This window comes from Pseudophryne corroboree, chromosome 7 (assembly GCF_028390025.1).
Source record: "Pseudophryne corroboree isolate aPseCor3 chromosome 7, aPseCor3.hap2, whole genome shotgun sequence".
Taxonomy (NCBI): domain Eukaryota; kingdom Metazoa; phylum Chordata; class Amphibia; order Anura; family Myobatrachidae; genus Pseudophryne; species Pseudophryne corroboree.
Window position 1 is genome coordinate 91,481,086 of NC_086450.1, and position 26,775 is coordinate 91,507,860.

At 42.8% G+C, this 26,775-nt stretch overlaps 1 protein-coding gene across 5 annotated transcripts in view; it reads left to right on the top strand.

Annotated features, from left to right (window-relative positions):
• Positions 1–26,775, top strand: part of ATF2 (activating transcription factor 2) — a 127,275-nt gene that overhangs the window by 27,638 nt on the left and 72,862 nt on the right. For 4 of the 5 annotated variants that reach the window (XM_063933407.1, XM_063933409.1, XM_063933408.1 and 1 more), the window contains 7 exons: positions 2,386–2,482; positions 2,719–2,837; positions 8,475–8,603; positions 9,080–9,255; positions 12,812–12,926; positions 16,442–16,528; positions 18,037–18,054. In XM_063933407.1, the coding sequence (XP_063789477.1) occupies positions 2,386–2,482; positions 2,719–2,837; positions 8,475–8,603; positions 9,080–9,255; positions 12,812–12,926; positions 16,442–16,528; positions 18,037–18,054 (741 nt within the window). The remainder of the gene's footprint in view (positions 1–2,385; positions 2,483–2,718; positions 2,838–8,474; positions 8,604–9,079; positions 9,256–12,811; positions 12,927–16,441; positions 16,529–18,036; positions 18,055–26,775) is intronic. The other variant, XM_063933406.1, reaches the window with a different exon arrangement.

The window sequence follows — 26,775 nt, forward strand, 5'->3', positions numbered from 1 at the left end:
TACATATGGAGCCTCCAAAATAATTGATATGGTGGAACGGGTATACTGTAGCATACAAAAGAAAAACAAAACATGTTCTAGACTACTAGGCTAGACTAATTTGCAGTAAATTGCAATTAAAATCAAATCCTAGTGTCACTCACCATGACCAAGCACGCCTAAAGTAAGTATACATGCCCTCTGAATTAAGCATGACAGAAACACAAACTAGTGCAACCTATCCCCCAGTTCCTGAATAGATAAATAGTAAAAATTTAAAGTCAAATATTGATCCCTTTAAAACTACTGTTTTATTTAATTAAATTATTTACGTGGACTCCATCTTGTATAGATATCAATCGCAGAAGGAGGACTTTTAGGAGTGACATATTTCTATGATGCCGTTTTCTGAACAGGGCACATCATAGACCAAATTGAAGGTCTTTGGGCCTAATTCAAGTTCGATTGCAAAACAACATTTTCCTCTAATGGGCAAAACCATGGGACTAATCCAGACTGGATCGCTGCAGCGATGTGGAGTGCGCACGCGCAGGGCGAGTGCTCACCCCGGGAGCCCAGTGAGATGCTATCTGCATCTCTGGGCTGCGATCGCCTCTTCCTGTCAATCAGTCGTGGGGGGAGTGCCAACAGTGTTAGAACGCCATTGGCGGTGTGCGGTCCGGACAACGGAGGCGTGTCCAGACCATTGGGTGGGTGGGCCGTGGCAGCTGCGTGACGTCACACCCAGCCGCTGCGAACCGGGATGCTGCCAGTAGCTCAGTAGCTCCCTGCCATAGCGTAGGAGCTGCACTGGCAGGGAGCTACTCGCCAGGTACAAAAGCATTGCCGCTGTGCGATGCTTTTGTACCGGGTATGGGTCGTTGGATAGACACAGCTTAGGTCGACATTGTCATTAGGTCGACATGTAGTAGGTCGACATGGGTTTTTTGACTGTTTTTGGCATCGTTTTCTTCTAAAGTGACGGGGAACCCCAATTAGTGCACCGTGTCCCCTCGCATGGCTCGCTTCGCTCGGCACAGGTTACCGTTCTAATCATAGTCCACGTGGATCGTTAAGTATGAAAAGGAATAAAAAAAAACTAGATGTCGACCTTTTGCCCTGTCGACCTAGTACATGTCGACCTATTGACCACGTCGACCTAACACATGTCGATCTTCAGTGGTCGACTTAATGACTGTTGACCTAAGCTGTGTCGACCTAACGACCGTATCCCTTTTGTACCTGTGCGGGAAAGGTAGGGCCTGACATGCGGGGCAGATTACACCTGTGCTGGACGTCCCCCCGCGTGTCAGAGTAACTGATTGTAGATGTGCTAAATTTAGCACATCTACGATCAAATCTGAATTACCCCCTATGTGCACTGCAGGTGGGGCAGATGTAACATGTGCAGAGAGAGTTAGATTTGGGTGGGGTGTGTTCAAACTGAAATCTAAATTGCAGTGTAAAAATAAAGCAGCCAGTATTTACCCTGCACAGAAACAAAATAACCCACCCAAATGTAACTCTCTCTGTACTTGTTATATCTGCCCCACTCAATCTGTACCAGAGACACCGGCCTGCGACTTTAACCGCACAGGAATTAGTGTTAAATTTGTACAAAGGCGCAGATGAAGCACAACGGAACTTGTGTGAAAAATTAGCTGCGTCCGCTGCATTGTATAACATTGTATAGAGATTCAGAGACAGTCGCACACAGATATACAAGTGTTGCACAATTAATTGTGAAGTGGTTTTGTCACATTGCATTTCGTCTACTGCACATTTGAGCAAAAAAAGACGCTCCGTGCAAGCCGAATACATGGGTCTTGGTGTGCCGAGAAGGACCTTTTTGGCGCTACTACAGTTATTGTGTATGAGGACACTCCTGTAGTTAGACAAGTCATATGCTCCTATGGATAAAGAGCCAGGCAAAACCAATGGACACTGTAGAATCTTCCAGTAAATCTTGAGACGGTATCTCCATTCCACCTGGTACATTGATTAATTATAATGCATGGATTATTTATAAAGTGCCAATATTTTCTAACAAAGGGAAGCCCTTAATTGGTCAAGGGGGACAGCATCATTAATTTATGCAAATTAATTCATGTATTTTTTTGTGGCTACTTTTTTAATTTAATATGTTCCACCTAACCTTACTTAGCTAGATTTGCCTCGCTGGAGTAACCTGTTTCCTTATAGCAGGAAATGCTGTTTGTTAATGTGTTTGGAAAACCCCAAAACTATTTACTGTACTGTATTTCCCTTCCATGCAGAACATCATCCGCAATCCAGCAGTATTATAACAAATGAAACAACTATAGTAAATCCAAAAATGCTTTTGCTGGTTTTTTTTTTTTTTTTTTTTAACAAGCTTCTTTCATTGTGTTTGTTTTTTAACCCCAGCGTTTTACCAATGAAGATCATTTGGCCGTACACAAGCATAAACATGAGATGACACTGAAGTTTGGACCTGCTCGGAATGACAGTGTAATTGTCGCAGGTCAGTATTCCAGAGCGAAATTGAAGTGAAAGCACAGGTCAAATGCGTTGATTATAGATACAGGAATCCCATAATCTGTTACATCACATTTCCATTTATTCTGCATTAGAATATGAGTACCTTGGTCTGTAACCTTTAGAACATTTTTAAAATTGTGAAACTCCTTTGCAATTACAGTAATTTTAGCTGGTACAATGTAAAATTGTAATTTCATTTCTTTTTCTCTGAATTTCCAGATCAAACACCAACACCGACTCGGTTCCTGAAGAACTGCGAGGAAGTAGGCCTGTTCAATGAGCTTGCAAGTCCATTTGAAAATGATTTCAAAAAGGGTTCTGATGATGACATTAAGAAGGTACATAAATTATTGTCACTAAAAGCCTTAGCGGGGGAGGGGCCCAGTGACTCGCAGACGTTTTGCGTTTGGATCAGCTGTCCAACCCTTTAATAATTCATGTTTCTCTCCAATCTGAGGAGAGAAAATAATGGCCTCTGATTCAACATTTCTTGGCCTGGAACTTACCAACAGCCAGAAGTGCTGAAACTGTGATGCTCGGGTAGTACAAGCATATTATTTGAACCCCAACATTCATCCTTTCTGTTATTCATTTGAAAATACCATTAGAATACAGCTTCGGTGTATAAATGTCACTTGAAAAGATCAACAATAGATTTTTGGTAAACTTGTAACTATGGTAAAGAGTTTAGCTTCTTTCTTTGTGTGCGCTTATCTGCCAACAGATAACAGGCCACCGTGTGTCCCCACCGCTGTACCTAAGCACAGACCAGTTGCCTATGTCCAATTTGGCCACCCATGTGTGCGGACAAACTGAAAACTGATGCCTGCACTCAGGCGGAGGGACAGGATGGGTGTGTGTGCAGACAGTCTGCTATATTATTTATTCCCAGAGCACATCAGTAGTACAGACATAAAGGTTTATCACCAGATGCTGGGAGGTACTGGCAGGGTCATTAATTGGGGCTGTATTCAATAGCTGTTTGGTCCTTTCCGAAGGAAAGGATCCGACAGCACTCTATTCAGTGCCGGGCCAAACCCGACAGGTTTGACCCGGTTCCGACAGTGTCAATCCAACTTTTTTAAATGTCGAATTGACATTGTCGGAAGCGGGAATAAAACCTGTCGGGTTTGGCCATGCTTCCGACAGTACACTCGGTCAGACGGATTTCCCGACTTGTCAGAAAAAAGCTGCCGGTAATGAATTTTTGAATACACCCCTTAAACAACAAACAGAAGAATTACTCAGGGGTCTATTCATGAAGCAGTGAAAAGAGTGGAGAAGTTGCCCGTGGCAACCAATCGGCGTTGCGGTAACGTTTTTAAAGTACATTCTATAAAATTATACGTAGTGGCTGATTGGTTGCCATGGGCAACTTCTCCACTGGCTCACTTATCCACTGCTTCATAAATAGACCCCTTAGACCCCAGGCTAATGTTGTGCAATTTCACGTCACAATAAGCATGCTCTGAGTGACATCCTAAGTGTGTGGTATAGCCGCAATTATTTTGCTTTAGTTTAAGGCTAGTGGCACTTGGGTACTCTCTATCCGGATGATATATTTACAGTGTCAAGGTAGACATCATATGGGCGACAGATGAAAGGTCGACAGTGCTTAAGGTCGACAGGTACAAAAGGTCGACACGCACACACATAGTCAACATAGTCAACACATTTTTTGGGTGGGTTTCACATGTTTTCCCAATATTTGCTTAATTTAGTAACCGCATGGACATCATTGATTGGGGATAGTAACCGTTAGCAGAGCAAGCCACCTTGCCCTAAGTGTAGTGAGCGCCTACATTTGTTACCCCTCTGTTATCACAGTTACTAGAAAGCCAGACCTTTTACCTCTTGGCTATTAAAACCGAAAAAAATTAGCGCTAATAAACTGGATATGTTTAAAATGACATACATTTATACATATTCCACACAATGGATTGTTGCAGCAAATATCTAAAAATATGATAATAAGGGCATATCAAAGCACTGCTTATATTTGATTGATTAAAATCATGAACATATGAGCTGGGAATTGTAAAGATGCACCTTGAAAAAGCTGTGGCACGCAGTGAAACGTGTTGGTGGAGAGTTGGGCAGGCTATTGGATTCATCTTTACAATTAGAGATAAGCCTAGAAGTCCAAACAGGGAATATTGAGACCAAGTAGACATTTGCGATGGACCGGTGCTTTCACTAGGACAAAGTGGAGCCCATAATCAAGCCATCAGAGGTCTCGCATCTTCCAATACAGCAGGTAATATAATCTTTGCACCATCTTTATTTCCCAGGACTGTGGCTACACTCCAAAGATGAGCTACAAGTCCCAGCTCATATATTCATGATTTTAATTAATCAAATATAAGCAGTGCTTTGATATGCCCTCATTATCATATTTTTAGATATTTGTTGCAACAATCAATTGTGTGGAATATGTAATAAATGTATGTCATTTTAAACATCCAGTTTATTAGCGCTAATTTTTTTGGGTTTTAATAATCATTTGCATTGGGATTAACTATCCCTTTTTCATTGGCTGCTGTTAGCAGAACTAGCTCATAATCAGTGCCAGAACAATTACTTGGTTATCTTTTACCTCTTGGCGTCACAGAACAGGCCATGCAAATACTGAGTTCCTGTTGTACAAGCACTGTTATACCCCTTTCTGACCGCCAGCAATAACCCGGGTAATTGCACGTGAACACGCAGCAAGCCGGGTTGCGGCACAGTCTGAAACAATCCAGGTTGAACTACCCGGTATTTCAACTCGTGTGGTGACCGGAGTTGAACACGGCTTTAACCCGGGCTGCGGTGCAGTGTGAATGGATTAGCCGGGTCACACCCGTTCACACTATAGGAAGAGCCAGCTCTTGGAGAGGATGTCTCCAGGAACTGCCCCTGTACGTGATACTGTGACGTCAGTGACCCGGCAATAAGCCGGGTTGGGGCCGCTGGTCTGAAAGAGGTCGCACCTGGGGTGTACACATGCACAAATCCCATGTGCGACCCAGCTAGTGTGGTCTGAAAGCAGTATTATACTGTATGAATGCAGACCACAGGTAATTTGGCAAGGACAAAGCATTTACACTTGCCTGATCTACGGTCATGCCGATTATACATACAGTATATCTGATAGTGTTTTTAATGCGTAGAACTGACACGTTTAACTGCTGTGTTAAATTTACTTGCTGCATAATCTGAACCTCGGATTAAACTGTTTAATCCAGTTGCACAGTTCCCTGTCTAGTCACAGATTACATTACCTACATAAATACTAGTTACAATCATGACTTGCTTGCAGTGCCGATATGAATAGGTCTTAAAGCCAATAAAACCAATTGGATATCATTTCAAAGTGCTTCTTTCTATGGAGAGCTTCCGTTACTTTGTTTCTATAAATGTTCACTACCTTTTTTTGCAGTTATGGATATATATAAACACGTGACTTTATTGCTTTATTTTGCTTTATGTAAATTAACCTAGCACCTTTATTATTTGGTATTACCTATTGTTGAACCCCATGCACTAGCAAGTAACTTGATCAAAACAATTTCACAGTTTGAGATCCTTTAAAATACTGTATTGTAAACATAATTGTCTCATTTAGGACAAAACAAAAGAAATATTTAAAGCTTTAGAAAATAAACGTAAATGCTTCTCTGTGTGCAGTGCTGCAGGATCCTAGTTTACTGTTTAGGTTCCAATTGCACAGTTGTGTAAGTGTTTTTATGGAATGCAGTACATTGTATAAATGTCACACAGTGCACAGGCCCACAGAGTGCATAGGTGATTAAATGCTAAATCTCCATCAATCCACTTTTGGAATTACATCAGGTTAGGTGTGTGTGTGTGTGTGTGTGTGTGTGTGTGTGTGTGTGTGTGTGTGTGTGTGTGTGTGTGTGTGTGTGTGTGTGTGTGTGTGTGTGTGTGTGTGTGTGTGTGTGTGTGTGTGTGTGTGTGTGTGTGTGTGTGTGTGTGTGTGTGTTGGGAGGGGAGGGGGGGGGGTTGGAGGTGGCTAATTGCCAGGGGTTGACCTCAATTCTTGCTCTGCAGAGTATGTTGCTGGTAATCCGTGGGGCCAGTATGGCTTACTTACACACTCCCAATTTGATTAATACTGTACAAAGCTACAACTCCCCTTATGCCACCCCGGAATCTTACTCTCCTGGACATGCTTAGATAATGCAACTTACTGTACTGTACAGTGCTTATGCAAGTTAGCTACCAACAGGCACTTTAGGATTTTGAGCTGCCTTGCGATGACAACAAATGCTTCACTATGTTCTATGTTTTTAGAGCTTTCTTAATCTGTGCAGTTATTTAATTTCTGCTTCCTTCAGAGCCAGTGAAGGTGCATGGGGTTTACATGGTATTGTGCTGTGGAACAGAGCCCAGTCTCGCAATTGGATACAACAGCACCACTTGTTAGTGTAATTGGCTTCACAGTAAAGGGCTGATGTGCTGGCCAACCCTGGATGTGAGTCCTGAAAGTGAAATAGTGTCTGTTATATTGCATACATGGGGTAAATGTATTATGCAGCAATGTTGCTTGTAGGATGTAAAACAGAAATAATATTGCAAAACATGCCTGGTTTGGCATTTCATATTATTGGCAGCTTTAATCCTGAAAATAGTCGCTTGGTAAATATACCCCATGTAATTTAATGTCATTTATTTCCAATGCATTCAGCAAGTACCAGTACATAAGGTCATGAGTCCTATACAGTAATGCAAATACTCTGCATGCTGTGCCACGCTCTATAGGGCTTCCTACAGGTCACATTCATATCCATCATTCATGTTTTTAAGACCATTAGGTCTGTACAAGTCATAAAGGCAGAATATTTGGATATTTCTTATTCCATATTGAGCATAAAGATAAAGAAGACTCTTGTTTGGGCGCACTCTGGAATCAGTCAATAAAAGAACTAGATTGGTAGAGAATTAAAAGGGATTTTTTATTGGGTATTTATTAAAAAGACCCAATAAAAAAATCCCTTTTAATTCTCTACCAAACTAGTTCTTCTATTGACTAATACCAAGAGTGTGCTCAAACAAGAGTCTTCTTTCTCTTTATTCTTAATATAGTTTAACCTCTGACTCAGGGTGCACCACCAACGGTTCTCTCATACAATTCTATACTATGACCATTAAAGATCAGTGCGATATAATTTGCTCTATTTGATATTTCTTATTCCATCAAGAAGATCTTTTAAAATTTACTTAGATGTCCTGTGTACGGTGCCTCTCTCTCTTCACTGTTCTTCACACTCACATGCTCTCTCTAAAGATGCCACTGTCACCGTTGGACAGTGAATAGTGGTAAAAGAGTGAGTTCTAAACTCAGACTGTGTCTTAGACACGTTTAAGAAAGCCCTAGGACATACAGGAAAATAATCCTGTTGTAGGTGAGTATGAAGGTAGATGGGATCAGGGGAGGTTAAGTAATTTTTGAATCATCAGCGTAAGGTGGAAGAGGATGAGGGCAAGTGGGGAGGAGGGAGTGTTCTGGGAAGAAGCAATTTGTCTGTCATCAGCATAAAGGTGGTATTGTAGGCCGAAGGAGCCAATGCAATAATTAACGAAGGAGGCCAAGGACAGAGCCTTGGGGAACAGGAACCACCAACAGGAAGAGGGAGTGAGGGGGAGGTAGACCTTGTGGTATAGAAAAGGAGCAGTAAAAAAGGTTGGATAACCACTATGAGAGGGCAGTATTGCGGAACCCAAAGCAGTTGGACATCTGAATAAGGAAAGGATGGTCACCTGGAGCATTGCTCCTTAAAATGTGACATAGCTTCATATTAAGTTATGTCTGAGTTGTTGTGTTTAATGAGAAATGACTAGGTAAGCTTTCATTAGATGCAATTTCAATGGCATATTTTATTTAATGTCATTGATAAGGGAAGAAAACCAAACTAAGCAATCTGACATTTCTGCATAGAAATTAATGTACAATGTGGCCATTTCTTTTTCAGATGCCCTTAGATCTATCTCCTCTAGTAACACCTGTTATAAGAAGCAAAATTGAAGAACCAGCTATAGTTGAAACAACTCATCAAGACAGTCCATTACCTCATCCAGAGTCCACCACAAGCGATGAAAAGGTTGGCAAACCTATAAGCTATAGTATGTTGGGATTTTCACCTGCAATAGAATTTCTCTTTTAACGATCCTCAATACTCCAGCGGCATTATGGACCCCAGCTGCTAAATCATTCTGAGACATCCGATTTAGGGGATCAGTAGTATTTACTGACGATCGGGATGCCGGACGTCAGTATACCGACAACAGCATCCTGATCGTCAGTATACCGGCAGTGGTGCGAGCGCAACGAGTCCTCTTGCAGGCTCGCTGCGCTCGCCGCAAGTTGTATTCCCACTCAATTGGTGTCGTGGACACCCACGAGTTGAAATAGCCCTTGTTAGCTGAGATTCCGGCGGTCGGCATTGTCAACGGTCGGGATCCCGGCATTGGTATCCTGACCGCCGGGATCCTGACTGCCGGCAACTTAATTGCATACCCTATTTAGTCACAGTACAGCTACTTGTTCACATTAACTTGTTCTCTTTCTGTTTTGTAGGAAGTGCCATTGCCAACTGCTCGGCCTACATCTACCATTGTTCGTTCCCCATCACTACAAGTTCCCAACGTGCTGCTTACAAATTCGGACTCAAGTGTTATTATACAACCGGCAATACCTTCACCAACATCCAGCACTGTAATCACCCAGGCTCCACCTTCTAATAGACCCATAGTGTGAGTATCCTGACACAGGAGACAGTCTCCTTATATTCTCAGCCTGCAGCACAATAGCTAGGATAGATGGGGTAGTCCTGTCAGCTGAGACGCATCTTAATATTCCTTATTCCAAAATCAACTTTTAATGCTGATTTTTTTTTTTCACTTCTAGCAAAAAGAGAAAATTGAGTTGTGTTAAATGTTGAAAAGAGAAATGTTAAACTGACTGAATAAAAAATGTTTTGGTACGTGTTCTAATAACAGTACCTATACCTAATTTTAATGTTTATGCACTGTCAGGTTCTAAAACGCTTCCGATCATGTTTATGCCATTCATTTAAATGGGTAATGCTTTTACTAGTCGTGTTTTGCAGGTAAAATCATTTATTTTTTCATTTTCAGGCATAAACACGATCATAGGAGCCGGGTTTTAGAACCCAGCGCTAATTAAATAAATCTTTAAATATTTATGCAAGTATATTTAGGGATCATTTACAAAGCGTGCCCGATGAGCTCTGCAAAAGTCCTCCATTTTGCAGTTTACTTCTGTGGATGAGAAATGGCCGTGGGCCTCTTCATATGGAAAGAAACACTCCTTTATCTAATTTCAGAGCCTTACTGTGCAAAAGGAAATATCGTTTCTGCAGGACCCTGCAGAATTAGGTGCTTGCTCCGCCTGTCCAAGATGATGCTCCACCTGAAACACGGCCCCATAAGCCCAAGTACTTTGGTAAAAATCTAGGTGAATGGCAGACCCAGAGCTGCTTTTAAAATGAAACCGAAAAGAAATATGCCCACCTATATTGTACATGGTACCAGCTGCGTGCCAATAATAATGCCATATATCTATACAAAACAGAAAGCATTTTGTTATAGGCGTTAACAGTTGTGTACTGCAAATCTGTGTATATCTAGCAAATAAAACATGGGGAATTTATTCATATTTTCATCAAAACATTTAAGCTTATAACTCATTGTCAAGAGACCCCAATCTCTAAGTCCCTACAGTAGCATATGTGCCCCACACATAATTACATTATATGCGTTTGCCTCTCAGATGAAAAGGGTAACATCTGCACAAGGGCTGGCTTGTGAGCCACACGCTTCCAGAGCTGCTTTTGCACACACAGTGAATGCCTTGCACTTTGTAAATGACCCTATTTGCTTTCACTTTTAATATAGTTAAAAGATATACTGTATACAATACTGTGCAAAAGATTTAGGCAGGTGTGGAATGCTTTCAAAAATAGAAGGGTTAGTTTATTTTTATCAATTAACAAAATGCAAAGTGAATGAACAGAAGAGAAATCTAAATCAAATCAATATTTGGTGTGACCACTCTTTACCTACAAAACAGCATCAATTCTTCTAGGTACACTTGCACAAAGTCAGGGATTTTGTAGGATTATAGTGTATGATTTACCAAACATACCAAACGCATGATAATGATCATCATTTTCATATGTAGGTTGAAACACAGTCATTAACTGAAACAGAAACAGCTGTGTAGGAGGGTTAAAACTGGGTGAGGAACAGCCAAACTCTGCTACAAAGGTGAGGTTGTGGAAGAATGTTTCATGTCATAGGTTATACACCATGGCAAGACTGAGCACAGCAATAAGACACAAGGTAGTTATACTGCATCAGCAAAGTCTCTCCCAGGCAAAGATTCAAAGCAGACTTGGGGTTTCAAGATGTGCTTCTCATACACTTTGAAGAAGCACAAAGAAACTGGTAACGTTGAGGACCGTAGACGCAGTGGTGGGCCAAGGAAACTTAGTGCATCAGATGAAAGACGCATCATTCCATTTGAAATTGGAAGATGTCCAGCAGTGCCATCAGCTCAAAACTGGCAGAAACCAGTGGGAACCAGGTATATACTTACCTATCTACTGTTCGGAGAAGTCTGGACAGAAATGGTCTTCATTGAAGAATTGCAGCCACAAGGCCATACCATCGAAGTGCAAACAAGGCCAAACGACTCAACTATGCATGAAAACATAGGAACTGAGGTGCAGCAGGTGCTCTGGACTGATGAGTCAAAATTTTAAATATTTGGATGTAACAGAAAGCAGTTTGTTCGCTGAGGGGCTGTTAAGTGGTACAAGAATGAGCATCTGCAAGCAACAGTGAAGAATGGTGGAGGTTCCTTGCAAATTTGGAGCTGCATTTCAGCAAATGGAGTTGCGGATTTGGTCCATCATTCAATATCATCAGGGAGGTGTCTGATTGGCTCCAAATTTATTCTGCAGCAGGTCAACGACTCCAAACATACAACCAATGTAATTACAAACTATCTTCAGTGTAAAGAAGAACAAGGAGTACTGGAAGTTATGATTATGGCCCCCACAGAGCCCTGATCTCATCATCAGCGAGTCTGTCTGGGATTACAGAAGATATGTGGTTAGTTCTCTAAGATGTTTGGAACAACTTCCCTGCTGAGTTCCTTAAAAAAAATGTGTGCAAGTGCACCTACAAGAATTGATGCTGTTTTGAAGGTAAAGGGTGGTCACACCAAATAGTGATTTGATATAGATTTCTCTTCTGTTCATTCACTTTGCATTTTGTTAATTGCTAAAAAAAAACAACCTATCAATATTCTATTTTATTTTCAAGCATTCTTACTTTGCAGCATTTTTTCCACACCTGCATAAAACAGTTGTATAGTACTGTATGTATTTATGTTTTACTGTTTTCTTTCAGTCAGGAAATTTTGTCTACATTACAGTGATCTACATTCTATGCCATTCACTGTGTAAATCATTGTGTGGAAAATTTGTATTAACATTTGCTTTAAAACATTATGGGGGTATTCAATTAGTGTCAAATTTCCCCACACTCGGAAAAACATCTGTTTTCGCCCGTGTTTAGGTCGAATTTACATTGGACCTATTCAATCAAAGTGCCGATTTTTCGACTGTTGAAAAATCCAGCACTGTCTGTAAACACGTGGAACGGCGAATTACTTGCAGATCCCCTTTTTTTTTTTGGTCAAAAAAACTGGCCTGTTTTCAACTATATTCTGCGGATGCAGATTAAAGTTAAGTCGAATCCTCGTTGTTGGAAAAAGTGGCCGCAAAGTTCCGGAATTGAATAGGTAGCTGAAAAATCCAGACATAATTGAATACCCCCCTATGTAAAGTATAGGTGTGCATTCACACTTACTGACAAAGTGGGAGATTAATCAGACCTTCTAATGAAGATAAGTAGGGGTGTTGGCCATAGCAACCAATCAGATTCTAGGTAACTTCTATCTAGCACATGCTGTAAAATGATAGCTAGAGTCTGGTTGCTATGAGCAACACCCCCACTTGTTCTCTGTAGAAGGTTTGATAAATCTCACCCATAAACTGTTGTCTCGTTCAGGTGAGGTCTTAAATGCAAACTTGCCACTATATGTTTAATTCAGTTTCAGACCAGTCTGCATTTGCTGAATTATCAGCTAGATACCGCTACTCTTACAGGCAGCATGTACAGTTCTCTCTGTCCCCTAACTTTCTGATGTGCATAGTCTGCGGTTGTCTTGTTTTTTTTTTTTTAAAGGTCAGAACCCTGCTTTTTTTTCTATCCTCAGACCAGTTCCAGCTCCTTTTCCTCTATTGTTACATCTACCTAATGGACAAACCATGCCTGTTGCTATTCCTGCCTCAATCACAAATTCCAATGTACACATACCTGCTTCAGTCCCAGTAAGTCTGTATGTGTGTGTGATTTCTCCTCTTAGTGTTAATATTTAGATAGAGCAAACTTCATTTCCCTTGTGTTTGTCACACCTCACATTGTCATTTCTAAAAAAAAATGTAGCATTATTGGCACATGTCAAAGGTTAGAAACGATAATCTTGTTATAAGTGAGTCTAATGAAGGGTTGTCCATATGAAAAGAAATTGATGCATTTTAGTGTCGGTGCGATGGCAGTTGTTTTGCAGCTCTTACTTTTCCAGTACTCTGTGCTTCCCCTTACCTGTTTCATAGATATAGGCAAATGCATTTTCAGATGCGATTTCACTCGCTGTGCATTTGCAAAAATAGGCTAATGACTCACATCCACTGCACCCAAGGAAGAGGGGTCAAATCTCCCGCATCCCATCCGCTTCCTAGTGAAGTTGGCAGGATGGGCAGAAAGTCGCCAAAATTGCATTGCCGGGTAGAGGGGACAGGGCTAAAACCGCAGATCAATGCATTTAGCCCTGCCCCCTACCTGCGAATCGCGGCTGTTTTCTCAGGTTGGGGTGCGGCCTAATGACATGTAAGTCTGGCCCTGCCCCTGAAGCCTCCAGCAGCTTCTCCTCTCCGGGATTTTCCTGGAGAGGAGACTGAAAATGTAGGCAAGTATGAATAAGTATATACTGTCTCAGACAGAGCAACCTGGGCTACTCCAGGTGTGAGTGAATTTGTAGTGGCTGACTTTAGCACGCCCAGAAAATGGTCCCAACATGCCTGCATTTTTCCATACACTGTTACCTCCACCAAACGCTGATTACCTGCCACTCATGTTGCAAAGAAATTCTCTGTGCACTCGCTGTTGCTAATCCATCCCTACGTATACACAGTGCCACTTTGGAGCATGCTCAGTTACTGCATTGCATACATCTCTGAATCTCTGTCTGTAAGTATCATTTATATTTTCAGAAGGTGATATCACTGAAATCTGCCTTGTACCTGCATGCATGATTCATTTTAGCAATCCGTGCTGCTCCTAGCGCTGATTTGTTTTAGTAACCTGTGCTGCTCCTTGCACAGATTCGTTTTAGCAATCTATGTTGCTCCTAGCACCGATTTGTCTTGGCAATCCGTGCTGCTCCTTGCACTGAGTTGTTTTAGCAAACCGTGCTGCTTCTATTACAGATTCGGTTTAGTAATCTGTACTGCTCCTAGCACTGATTCGTTTTAGCAATCTATGTTGCTCCTAGCACCGATTTGTCTTGGCAATCCGTGCTGCTCCTTGCACTGAGTTGTTTTAGCAAACCGTGCTGCTTCTATTACAGATTCGGTTTAGTAATCCGTGCTGCTTCTAGCAGTGATTTCGTTTTCGCAATCCATACTGATTAGTCTTCGCAATCCGTGTTGCTTCTAGCACTGATTCGTTTTAGCAATCCGTGTTGCTTCTAGCACTGATTCGTTTTAGCAATCCGTGTTGCTTCTAGCACTGATTCGTTTTAGCAATCCGTGTTGCTTCTAGCACTGATTCGTTTTAGCAATCCGTATTGCTTCTAGCACTGTTTCGTTTTAGCAATCCGTGCTGCTTTTAGCACTGATTCGTTTTAGCAATCCATACTGCTTCTAGCACAGATCCGTTGGTGCTATAAGTGTAACTGGACGAATATGAAAGTTGTAATGTAACCCTGCCCGTGCAAGCTAAGGTTTATGTTGTCTGCCACTTCCAGCTCTGGGTGGGTAATTTGGGCTCTATTGACACATTAGCAGAACATCAATTCAGATGTGTCCAGTATCTCTTTGCCTAAATATAATTTGATCAGGATAAATCTGATTTTAATTCCTCTGGCTGGAAAATGTGATAATCTGAAAGCAGCATTAAATTATGTGTGCATTCATCTGCTGAACTCACTGCTGCTGCTGCAGCCCAACCACCATGCGGTCTTTGCAACATGGCTCACAGTGTGTAGACAAATTGGCATCAGAGCCTGATGTTTGCCTCCACGGCTGTTTCCCAGGAATATTATTTCAGCTCACAGAAGGGCCGATTGGGAGTTGGACGCAAAGATTTTCTCCATTATGCTAATGCATTTCCGTAGAGCTAATGCGGGGATTGGGGGCGCCTGCAAGCTGGAAGCCCACTGTTTTTCTATCCGCAGCCATAACTGTCATTATTAGCATCTGCAAAGGTACCAGCCTCATTGCTAGGTGCAAGAGAGCCGCCTGAAACAGACTCCCCTTCTCCATACACGAGACTATATGGGACTTGTATGGAACTCCAGCTTCATGCCCACGACACTCGCACTAGACGGAACAGTTCTGTGCAAGCACATTATCGCTGCCCAGTTACCGCCCTGAAACCATCGTTTCATGCAAAGTGTGACCCAGGAAAGAGCTGTCCGAAGCAGGCGACGATAAGCAAAAAAATGCATAAATTCCCCTCTACACATGTACTGTATACTCGCTGGTGTCTGTGAAAACAATCGGGTTACGGTCGTAAGGTCAACACAACTTAGGTCAACGCTCATTAGGTCGACCACTGAAGGTTGACAATGCCATTAGGTCGACAAGCATTAGGTCTACATGTACTAGGTCGTCAGGTCAAAAGGTCGACACGAGTTCACTTTTGTAAAAAAAATTTTTGGCTTTTTCGTACTTAACGAGCACCGTGGACTACGATTGGAACGGTAATCTGTGCCGAGTGAAGCAAGGTACCTCGCCCGAAGCTTCGCTCGCCATGCGAGGGGACACGGTGCACTAATTTGGGTTCCCCGTCACTTTATGGAGAAAACAACACCAAAAACAATCAAAAACCTCATGTCGACCTTTTGACCTGTCGACCTAGTACATATTGACCGAACGCCCATGTCAACCTAATGCATGTCGACCTAATGGCAATGTCGACCTTCAGTGGTCGACCTAATGAGTGTCTACCTAAGTTGGTTCGACCCAACAACCCATACCAAAGAATCCGCCCTTCTCTCTATAAGGAATGCATGCACAATTTAGTGATCTTTAATTAACCTTCGTATTTATTGAATACATACAGTATATTGTTCATTCAAGCAATGGGTGGCATTCATTATGTGACAGAAACTATACATTTTTATAGTGAGACTTTAGTTGGGTTGATTTTCATGATCTGCTAACTGGAGCTTTTTCATTGCAATATCTTTTCCTCATTGCAAATATCGCCCTCTAGTGGGCACTTCTTGTTTTGTCTTTTCATGAAAGTCTGAATAGTTATGAAAGAAGTCTTGATTTTTGTTACTTAATTATTTATTCTATAATTAAGCTTCATGAATGAAAGCATTATACTGTTGTGATACCCGCTTTCATTTTTGTTTGTACATAAATTTGTAGAAGATTTGACTTTTCATGCTAAATCCATTGCAATCATTAACATGTATTTACGTAAAAGAAATGTGTGGTGTAAAAAAACAACAAGTGACTGTCTAGTAACCTGTGCTGGTATAATGATAACAGATGACATTTTATGTAGGTTAGATGAACTGGTATAAGTGTGAGATCTGCTCTATTGCCCTCAGATTGTCAGACCGGTCACCGTGGTGCCTACTGTCCCTGGAATTCCAGGACCCCCATCTCCACTGCCTGTCCAATCAGAAGCAAAACTGGTAACTATTCTGCTGCTGTACAGTCTCCGGATTATTATTGTCTGCCTATGGTAAAGGTTGATGCTCGACGCAACATGTTACTAATGTTCTGGTATTTATTGTGTACTGTGCTATGTTTTATTATTTATCTTCATACACTGTGGTGTAGAATGCTGGCCATTAATGGGTTACTGTTCTAGTAGATTAGCAGGCTATACATATTAATATTTTTATTCTTACTATTCCTTTTAATTATAGGGCACCACCAGGTGTCCAGTGCAATAAAGAGATTAAAAAAACCACAATTATGCATCAAACTCTAGAATAACATAGTATGACTATTTATACCCCTTCCAGACTAGCAAAAATTTCCATGTGAACGCGCATCAACCCAGGATTTTGCTTAGTCTGAATGGGTCCCAAAAATAATATTCCGGGTCGAGCGTCCCTGCATTTCATCCCAGGTCGCGACCTGGGTTGAAGTGGGAATCGACCTGGGATGGGGTGCAGTGTGAACGGGTAGGTCGGGTCACAGCAACCCAGCACCCGTTCTCTGCATAGGAAGAGGCGGCGCTTGGAGATGATTATCTCCAAGCACCGCCTCCGTTAGCGGCAGTATGCCGGGTCGGACCGCAAGTCTGAAAGGGGTCTCAAGCCGGGGGGCACCTGGGAAGCACCCGTGTACATATTCCCGGGTGCGACCTGCCTATGTAAGTCTGAAAGGGGTATAACACAACGATTCAACCATATTCAGGTTAGAGTATGGAGGAAGTGAAAGGTAGGGTTGAGCGAATCCTTTCTGGGGGGAAACATATCAAACAGTTTGAAGAGTGGACAAGTTGCCTATAGCAACCGTATCCTTTTATACAATGTACTTGACCAGTGCTAGATCTTTAGAAGGACTGATACATTTCCCTCTAATTAAAAGCACGTTATGGTAACTTGCATGGGGAGGGGCGATCGGGAAGTAATCCACTCTCCACATAACCTATAAGCAGACAGACAGGATCAGAGTCGCTGGTGGGAGATGGGGAACAAATACTTCTTATTTTGTTTCTTAAAAAATAGCAAAACATGTATTGGAAAGAAAAACACACCAGAGGGGCATTGCTTCCGGAACATTTTAAAGAAGGAAGAGGCCTTTAAAATAATTAAAGAAACCTTACTTTGTCTCTGTGGCTGTCAGTGAAGGTTATAAACCCGCACCCTATATGAAAGCAGGAGGTCAGTGATTCATTACCATCTGCACTACTTATTTAATGGCCCCTTTAGTTGAGGCTCCGTTGGCAGGCAGGGCTTAGTTGTTCCTCTTTATACATGATTGTGGGTGGGAAGTTGTTCTTTTATATATTCAGTGTGGGCAGGGATTGGAACAGCACCTGTTTGGGAACCCAGGATTAAGGTGTCCAAATAGCAGTTACAGAAAGTACGTTACAGGAACGTTCTCCGATTTAGTTGCATGCAGCGCACTTACAGTAGATCTTATTTGTTATTTCTCTTTTTAATATGTCTCCAATCTTTGAATGAAGGAGAAGACAGATACAAAGGTACAGTGGTGTTTAAAGAAATCATCCCTGACACTTTGCTGAAGCAAACCCTTCTTTTCCCTTTAATTGTGTTGTGCACAGGAAAGTAAATAACATTTGGTCTGCTTTTGTTAAGATGAATAATTTTGTTTGGAGACATTCAATTTTAAAGATCTTTCTATTGCCCTATTGCTCCTACCATCTTTCTCTGTAATCAAATCTATATACCGGTAATAATGCTGTAAGGTCTGTCCCATTTCCAACATGCATGCACAGTAGGAGAGTGGGGGCACGCTAGTTAAGAGATGGGACAGACATAGGACCGGAGGAGAACCCACCAGGAATTGGGTAACCAGGGGGCGGTATGGAGAGGATGAGATGAATGGGGGGTGTCAGCATGTCTGGGCAGAGCAGCAGAGTGATTGGTAGAGCGGGACCAAGCTACAGTCTAGAGTGCGGGGGTGAGGGGGGTGGAATGTGGAACGGGGACAGAGCAGGAGGTAGAGTAGTGGGGAAGTCTTAGGTGACCCAGGGTGCTTTTAATGGTATATAGTAAGATTGTAATGTACTTCCCTGTAATAGTAGTTTCCTGTAACTTATTTTTTTAGCATTTATGTGTACTTCCAGCACCAGCATGCAGTATTCCATTGTGTGTTGTTGCAGGCTTTGCAAGTCAATTTATTAAAGGCCTGTCTATAGGCAGATTTAAGTTCCATGGAAAAACTTTTAAAATAGATTGGTTATTGTGACTTTAAACCTCCCGCTGCAATCAGCAGCAGAGGGCTCACAGCAGTAAGTAGTGTACACTTATGTGCTCCCTCTGCTTGGGTAAGCTTCATCCTGGTGTGTTTCTTAAGGGGGGTACTCACGGGAGAGATGTGTGCTGAGCGATCTTAACACAGACCGCTCAGCACACATCTCTCACCCCGCTCAGCACAGCGCGATGTGCTGAGCGAGGGGGAAAGCCGACGGGGGGCCGCTCACTTCACACAACGGTGAAGTGAGCGACTCGCTAGATTGAGCCTGCATGCAGGCTCAATCTAGCATCGGCGATAGCGATGCGCGGGGCCGCGCATCGCTATCGCTGGAGGGCATACACACGGCAGATCCGTGCTTAAAATCTAAGCAATCTAGCAAGATTGCTTAGATTTTAAGCACGGATCTCTCCGTGTGTACCCCCCTTTACAGTCTTCTGTAAGTACTAGAATCACTAGGCTGGTGTTGTGACTGATGGGAATGCAAGACAGAATATAATAGCAGGGTATGAAATAGGAAATAGGGGCAGGCGGTGCTCAGGAGACTTGTTTAGTAGTAGAAAAGCACATCCTTTATTCCCATATATAGAGGATGATTTCCGCAAATTATATCACACATGATCAATCCCTAAGTTCGGGTCAGTTATTACACAGAAGAGAACAACCTCCTCGTGAAGTCCCGTAATAAAGAGAGACTGTAAAAAAAGTGACACTGTATATGTTCTTATGATATACAGACATGCATCAAATAGATAACCTGCTTGTGTTCTAATATATAGTATCATTAAATATAAATATATAAATATTGTATCATTCACATAAATCCCTGCCCCTATAGGAAGGAAAACAACGCAAACACATGGACTACATACTATCTTTTTCCGTACGTGTTGCATGCGCTTACGTGTCCCAACGACGTGAATGCTGGGGATCACTTGCAGTGTTCCAGCCGACCTACAAGGAGGCACATGTGTGTACCGCCACTTCACTACAGCTACCCTGCCTGAATGAGTTCCCCAGACTCCACCTGGGAAGGGGTGCATGAGGGGGTTAGAGCCATTCCGTCTACCCCTTTATTACCTCTCGGCAATCTCAAGAAGAGCCAGAGAATAGCATGTTGCTGGCAGCTGCTGCAGAACATTTTAGAAGGATTGACATCTGCAGAATTAGTGCACACTTTTATATAGGGGCGATGTGTAGCAGTTGCAAAAGATCATTGGGTAAATAACCGGTCAGATTTAGTGCATGCTGTATTTAAGGGGTGATGTGTAGAGACTGCATAAAATCTCTGTATGATTGACAGCACAAAAGGAAGTCAGAGATTGGTGAGCGAACAGATATAAATAGGATAAGATAGGTGGAGAGACCTGGAGAAGGAATGGAAGAGGGGGAGAGAGATGGGGGTGCTGCTGTGACGTGCTGTCTGCCACATCATTTCTGCTATAGGGGGCAGCCTACCTGCAAAATTTCTGCCAGGAAAGTTTCGTTTTGACATTTCTATCTGGAAGGTTTCTGCGAGTGTAGAGTCTATCTGTAATATATTTACTGTAACGTGCTTAAACAATTGAATTATTTAATTGACAAAACAACATTTTATCAGTATACCCTTTGTATATAGTTTATAAAATTCACACATAAATAACAGGATCCACATAATTTTCTTTTGTGGTGGACGGTAGCATGGTGATACCTATGGCATTTAGGTTGCCATATGCAGGTCATTCTTCTGAGTGAATCACTGAACCAGATTCAAATTCTCGCTCCATGATTGTGATCAAAGTATCTCGGTCATGCCTTACACGTGAAAATAGCGGCGATCTGATCCTTGTTTGATTCCTAAAACCCACAGGCCAAATGACACTTGGGAATCTTTTCAGCAACAATGTGTTGGCATCAGATCAGTTGGTAGAACGCATGGTAAAGAGTCCACATCAGTTGCACAGTGGTAGACTACATTAATGTCATGTACACTATAGGTCGACTGTTGCTATGTAGCACCAAGATGGGATGGTGGGAAAAGAGACAGGAAAAAACACCCACACGGCAACTAGTGACTCGCTGAATGGTGAGTCCAAAAGGTGAGATTTGGGATTTGGAAGGGAGGTGGGAAGAGTGGCTTCTCGAGTAGGTAGTGTTTTAGGAGGAGAAGAAGAAGGTGGAAACAGATGTTTGTGCATAGGGGAAGTAGGTAGATGGAAATGGGCGTTTTTTTCCCTCTCTCTGATCACAACCTGATCACCTTCACAATCTCTTCTATTACTTTAAATTCTAGGACACTAAAACCAAGCAAGCCTCCTCTAACCCGCAGAAATACTAACAATATACATTTTCAACAACTTTCCACTTCTCTGCAACAACTGCTCTCACCAATCTCTACATTTACTACACCTGACACTGCTGTATCACACCTGCACCAGACCCTAGAGAGTGCCCTTGATGAAGTGGCTCCAGCTACCCATCACACTCCACGTAGGCTTAGATGCCAACCATGGCACTCTAAATCAACAAGACACCTACAAAAACTGTCACGTAAAGTAGAACGTCAGTGGCGGAAATCTCGGAATCCAAGTGACTTTCTCACATATAAGACTACCTACCACTCCTATCGTCAGGCCCTGGACACTGCCAAACAAACATATTTCCAATCTCTCATCTCTTATCATGCCAACAACCCCAAGCGACTTTTTAATACATTTAAATCACTTCTTTACCCTCCCTCACCTCCCCCACTAGCTACTATCCGTGCACAAGAACTTGCTTCCTACTTCAAAGATAAGATTGATAAAATCCGAGATGAAATGGTATGCTCTAACTCAGCCAGTGACCTGCTCAATCCCCTACCTGAACCCTCTGGAACTTTCTCTTCATTTGATCCCACAAGTGAAGATGAAGTATCAACACTCTTTTCATCCTCCTACTCCACTACCTCTCCTCTTGATCCTATACCCTCACAGGTCAGTAAAACTTTGTCTCCTGTGCTTATCCCAACCTTAACTAAAATCTGTAATCTCTCTCTCTCTACTGGTATCTTTCCCTCTCTGTTTAAACATGCAGTCATTACTCCCATTCTAAAAAAACACAACTCTGACCCAAACACACTCTCTAACTACCGTCCCATTTCTCAGCTACCCAGTCCCTCCAAGCTACTTGAGAGGCTTGCCTACACTCGCCTTACACACTTTCTTAACTCGCACAACTTATTGGATCCACTTCAGTCAGGCTTTCGTGCTCAACACTCCACAGAGACGGCACTGACCAAAGTAGTGAATGATCTGGTCACTGCTAGATCAAAAGGCCATTACACACTACTTATTCTTCTAGATCTCTCTGCTGCTTTTGACACTGTTGACCACTCTCTTCTCATACAAACACTACAATCCCTAGGTCTTCAGGACACAGCCCTTTCTTGGTTCTCATCCTACCTATCTAATCGCTCTTTCAGTGTTCACTTCTCTGATTCTACCTCCTCTTCTCTACCTCTATCAGTTGGAGTACCGCAAGGCTCAGTCTTAGGTCCTCTGCTTTTCTCAATCTACACCTCCTCTCTTGGTAAACTAATCAGCTCCTTTGGATTTCAGTATCATTTGTATGCTGATGATACTCAAATCTACCTATCCTCCCCAGATTTGTCACCACCAGTATTGGCTCGTGTCACTGGATGCCTGTCTGCCATTTCATCCTGGATGTCATCTCGCCACCTCAAACTCAACATTTCCAAAACCGAATTAATTATTTTCCCACCAGCTAAGAGTAGTTACCAACCTGATATCTCTATAACTGTTGACAATGCAACTATCCACCCCACCCCACAAGCTCGTTGCCTAGGTGTCACCCTTGACTCTGAACTGTCCTTTGTTCCACACATTCAATCTGTCTCTAAATCATGTTACATGCACCTTAAAAACATATCCAAAATACGCCCTTATCTTACACAAGACACTGCAAAAACTCTAATCCATGCACTCATCATCTCCCGCATTGATTATTGTAATAGTCTCCTTACTGGTCTTCCCAAACATAGGCTATCACCACTTCAATCCATTTTAAATGCAGCTGCGAGGCTAATCTTCCTCGCCAGACGTTCTTCATCTGCTGATCCGCTCTGTCAGTCCCTCCATTGGTTACCGGTATTCTACCGTGTCAAATATAAAATACTTTTACTTACATACAAGGCTATTAACCAAACTGCACCATCATACATCTCCTCACTCATCTCAAAATATCTCCCTACCAGACCTCTCCGCTCTGCACAAGATCTGCGTCTCTCATCCACATGTATTACCTGTTCCCACTCAAAATTACAGGACTTTACCCGGGCTTCACCCACTCTGTGGAATGCACTCCCACGCACAATAAGACTCTCCTCTAGTCTCCAAACCTTTAAACGTTCTCTGAAAACTCATCTCTTCAGACAAGCCTACCAAATTTCAGACCCACACACATAACCTTCACAGCTTCCCTATCAAGTTACATCCCCTCTGTACAGTCCACATAAACTCACATTTTGTCTTCCAACATTGCTGGGTGATCATATCATATACAACCCATTAAGAACCTAGCAACCTGGGGAACCATTATGTGACAGGTAGCATCTATCCTTGTGTATCAATGCCTATTTCCCTATAGATTGTAAGCTTGCGAGCAGGGCCTTCCTACCTCTGTCAGTCTGTCTTTGCCCAGTTTTGTTCTATAATTGTTGTTCTAATTGTAAAGCGCAACGGAATATGCTGCGCTATATAAGAAACTGCTAATAATAATAATAATAATAATTTATTGTGATTAGTGGGTGCGTTTGGAACTGTGTCCATGGGAAAAGCTTTGCCAGAGCTTGGTAGGTGTTTTTTCACTTTAGTAATACAATGAAATTGCTAGATCAGCTCTGTCTTATTATCACTACAAGCCGTCTATGTCAGCAGCTCCGCTACACATTTAAATAATGATTTGTGTCAAGCATGCCCCTTTCCAGTCGTTCAGTACACATCTCTACTTTTATATCGGAGTGCTCTACTTAAACTAACTGTAAGAGCTGGAGGGGAGGGAAGAACAATCAAGAGAACATTAAATGAAGTTCCACCCTGTGGGATCCACCATGTAAAGACTTTAGTGACAAACTGTGAATTATCTTTCCACACAGTGTGAAGCCAGTAGGCTTACTGCGGGAGGCTTCTATCCGGAGCTGACAGAGGGCAGGCTGGCAACAATTCAGAAAGCTATATTAACGTGGTTGAGCCCTGCATGGAACCTTGTGTTCAGCAGAATTCTCCTGACCTGCCTGTGCATGCCAAGCTCATCAGCAAACACCTAATGAGCCCCCTTCTAAACAGACCCTTTCCCAACCTACTTCATTTCCCTGTGTCCTCTGGGGGGAGGAGAGACAAGACTTCATGAGGACTGATGATGCTGCAAAGACCACAATAATGATAATTAACTTGCTGAATTTAGAAGATTATGCTGTTAATTAGTTGCAAAATAAAGATAAGTAATAGAGCAGCAGATGGTAGGATAACACCCAGGAGAAGAAGGGTTATTACTCTGATGAGCTTTTGTGGCAGATATGAAATATGGATATGACGCTCTCATAAGTTGTTCCTAGAGAATATTACCTGGTTTCTGGAAGCGGATGATGGAGCGACCTAGCCCTACTACATTATATGACAGATGTCTGAGGGGTTTGTTTTCAAGGGTACATAACACAATTCTTTGCATGCAGACAGAGAGGAGAATGAGAAATGTGTATATATTAGATATGTATTTCTAATGTTCTACTCTTACAAACTGTATATATAAAAGGCTATACACTGAAAGAAATGCAAAGCTTTACTTAAGATTCATGAATTTGCATATTGCCATGTAGGAGTCCCCCCTCTACATATATGCAGACCTGGTTTACACTTTCCCCCCAGCCCATTTTGCAGGTCCCACCATTCATTGTTTCAGAGGTCCAGAGCCACAAACTCTACCACCACTTTCTATACAGTATATCCTATGTTTTGAGTGTATAAATGTATACTGCTAGTAATGCCAAGGTTTGATTCAGTATGATTTGCTGGCGGTCAGGAGACCGACTCCGGAATACCGGCAGTGAGCACAGCGAGTCCCCTCGTGAGCTTGCTGCACTCGCCACGCATCGGTCCCGTGGACCACCACCCGAGTTGGAATACCGTGCTCGGGTCGGGATTCCGACCGCCAGCATTTCCCCGGCTGTCAGGATTCCGGAGTCGGTATCCTGAACACCGAGATCCCGACAGCTGGTAAGTGAACCGCATCCCAATGACAATGCGCACTGTCTGGCAAGCATGCGATAACATGATGATGCCTGCAGCACTAATACGGATATATACACATGTGCAGTGTTGCGGAATATGTTGTCATTTTACTAATTCAGAATATTGTTATATTGAAATGTTCATCGCCACCTATTCATATTTGAGCCATTGGTAGTGAGCCATACGCCGATTCCCAGGGACGTCACTTACCGGATCACTTCTGTCGGATGCACCTGTACAGTTATTTTGAAGATAAATGGGGGAATTTCTGAAAATTGTTTCCCAGGTAACCGTGAAGAACAGGTGCTGTAACCCATAGCAATGAGTTATTTGTTTTCATTTTCTAATACATAATAGACAAATGACAAAAGATGCCACAGCAGTAGAAAACTTGCTGGAACCAGTCTGTTACTACAGTATTTACTGGACAATTTCAGTCAAAGTGGCATATACAGTTTGCTGTGGGGGTTCTGCCCAGTGCTATTCAATTAGTGCCACTACTGCATGCGGTTAGCACCAGAGGGTGCACTTAATACAGATTGTTTTCCTTGCAGCCTTGGGAGCTGTGAGGGAAAATCTGCATTAAATGCATGCTCTGTGGTTTACCACACAGGGTTAACACACATTACCTGCGGGTTTACCACGCAATAATTGGATGGCTCCAGGGGTTAAACCCAGAGCTTCAGCCATGCGGTAAACACTGCGTCTATTTGAAGGCTTTTACCAAGTAACAACTGAATAGCAAATTAAATATATTAGTATTGTGGACTCGTCATTCTCCAGGTGGCGAGCATGTCAAATTGTATCACAGACCCCCCCCCCCCCCCCTTGCATGTCCCCCCCCCACCTTTTTTTTATCACTCCCCCTCTTTCTTCTTTCCCTCATTTTTTTTTCTCACTCCCACATGATAAAAATACCAAACCTGTCCCATTGCCATCAGACAACCCCACCAGAAATCCCTTAAGTGTCAAGAAGGTCTCCCACAAACCAAGTTCCCCCACATGCCTTTTAAGTGCCAGTCAGAGTTCCCATGCCCATCAGTCCACCAACATGCCTATGACATCTCACCAACCTACATGCAGAAATGTTTGGAATAGTTTGCAGAGCCAGCAGCTCACCCCCGGCTGTGTATGCCGGACCACCCTAGAGGATGAAGCAGACTGACACTATAACAGGGAGCAGTCTTGGGAGAGCTATTTAGAAGACTTCAAGGGCTGCAGCGCTTCATATGTCAGTGTGACATACTGTGCTGCGGCTCCATCACCTCCTCAGCGGCATCACATACTCCCGCTGGCTCTGTTCCCGGGTACTTGCAGCGGAGGCGCTCCGGTTTCTAGGCACACCACCGCAGACGCTCTCCTGGATCGTGTGGATGCTTCCTACAAGCCCATGGGTGGGTGTACACTTCCTACAAGTCCACGGGTGGCTCATCAACTGGAAGAAGTCCTCGCTGCTCCCTGCTCGCAGCATGGTGCACTTGGAGGCACTGCTGGACACACACAGCCAAAGACTATTTATGTCTCCAGGGAAAGTCCTGAAACTCCAGGACAGGATAAGATACTTCCTCTCTCGCCCAAGAGTGTCGATACACTCGGCGATGCAAGTACTAGGCCTCATGGGGTCGGCGTTCGACATGATAGAGTACGCTCAATTTCATTCCTGCCCTCTACAGAGGTTAATCCTTTCCAAGTGGGATGGCCTGCCTCATCGGATCAGGTCT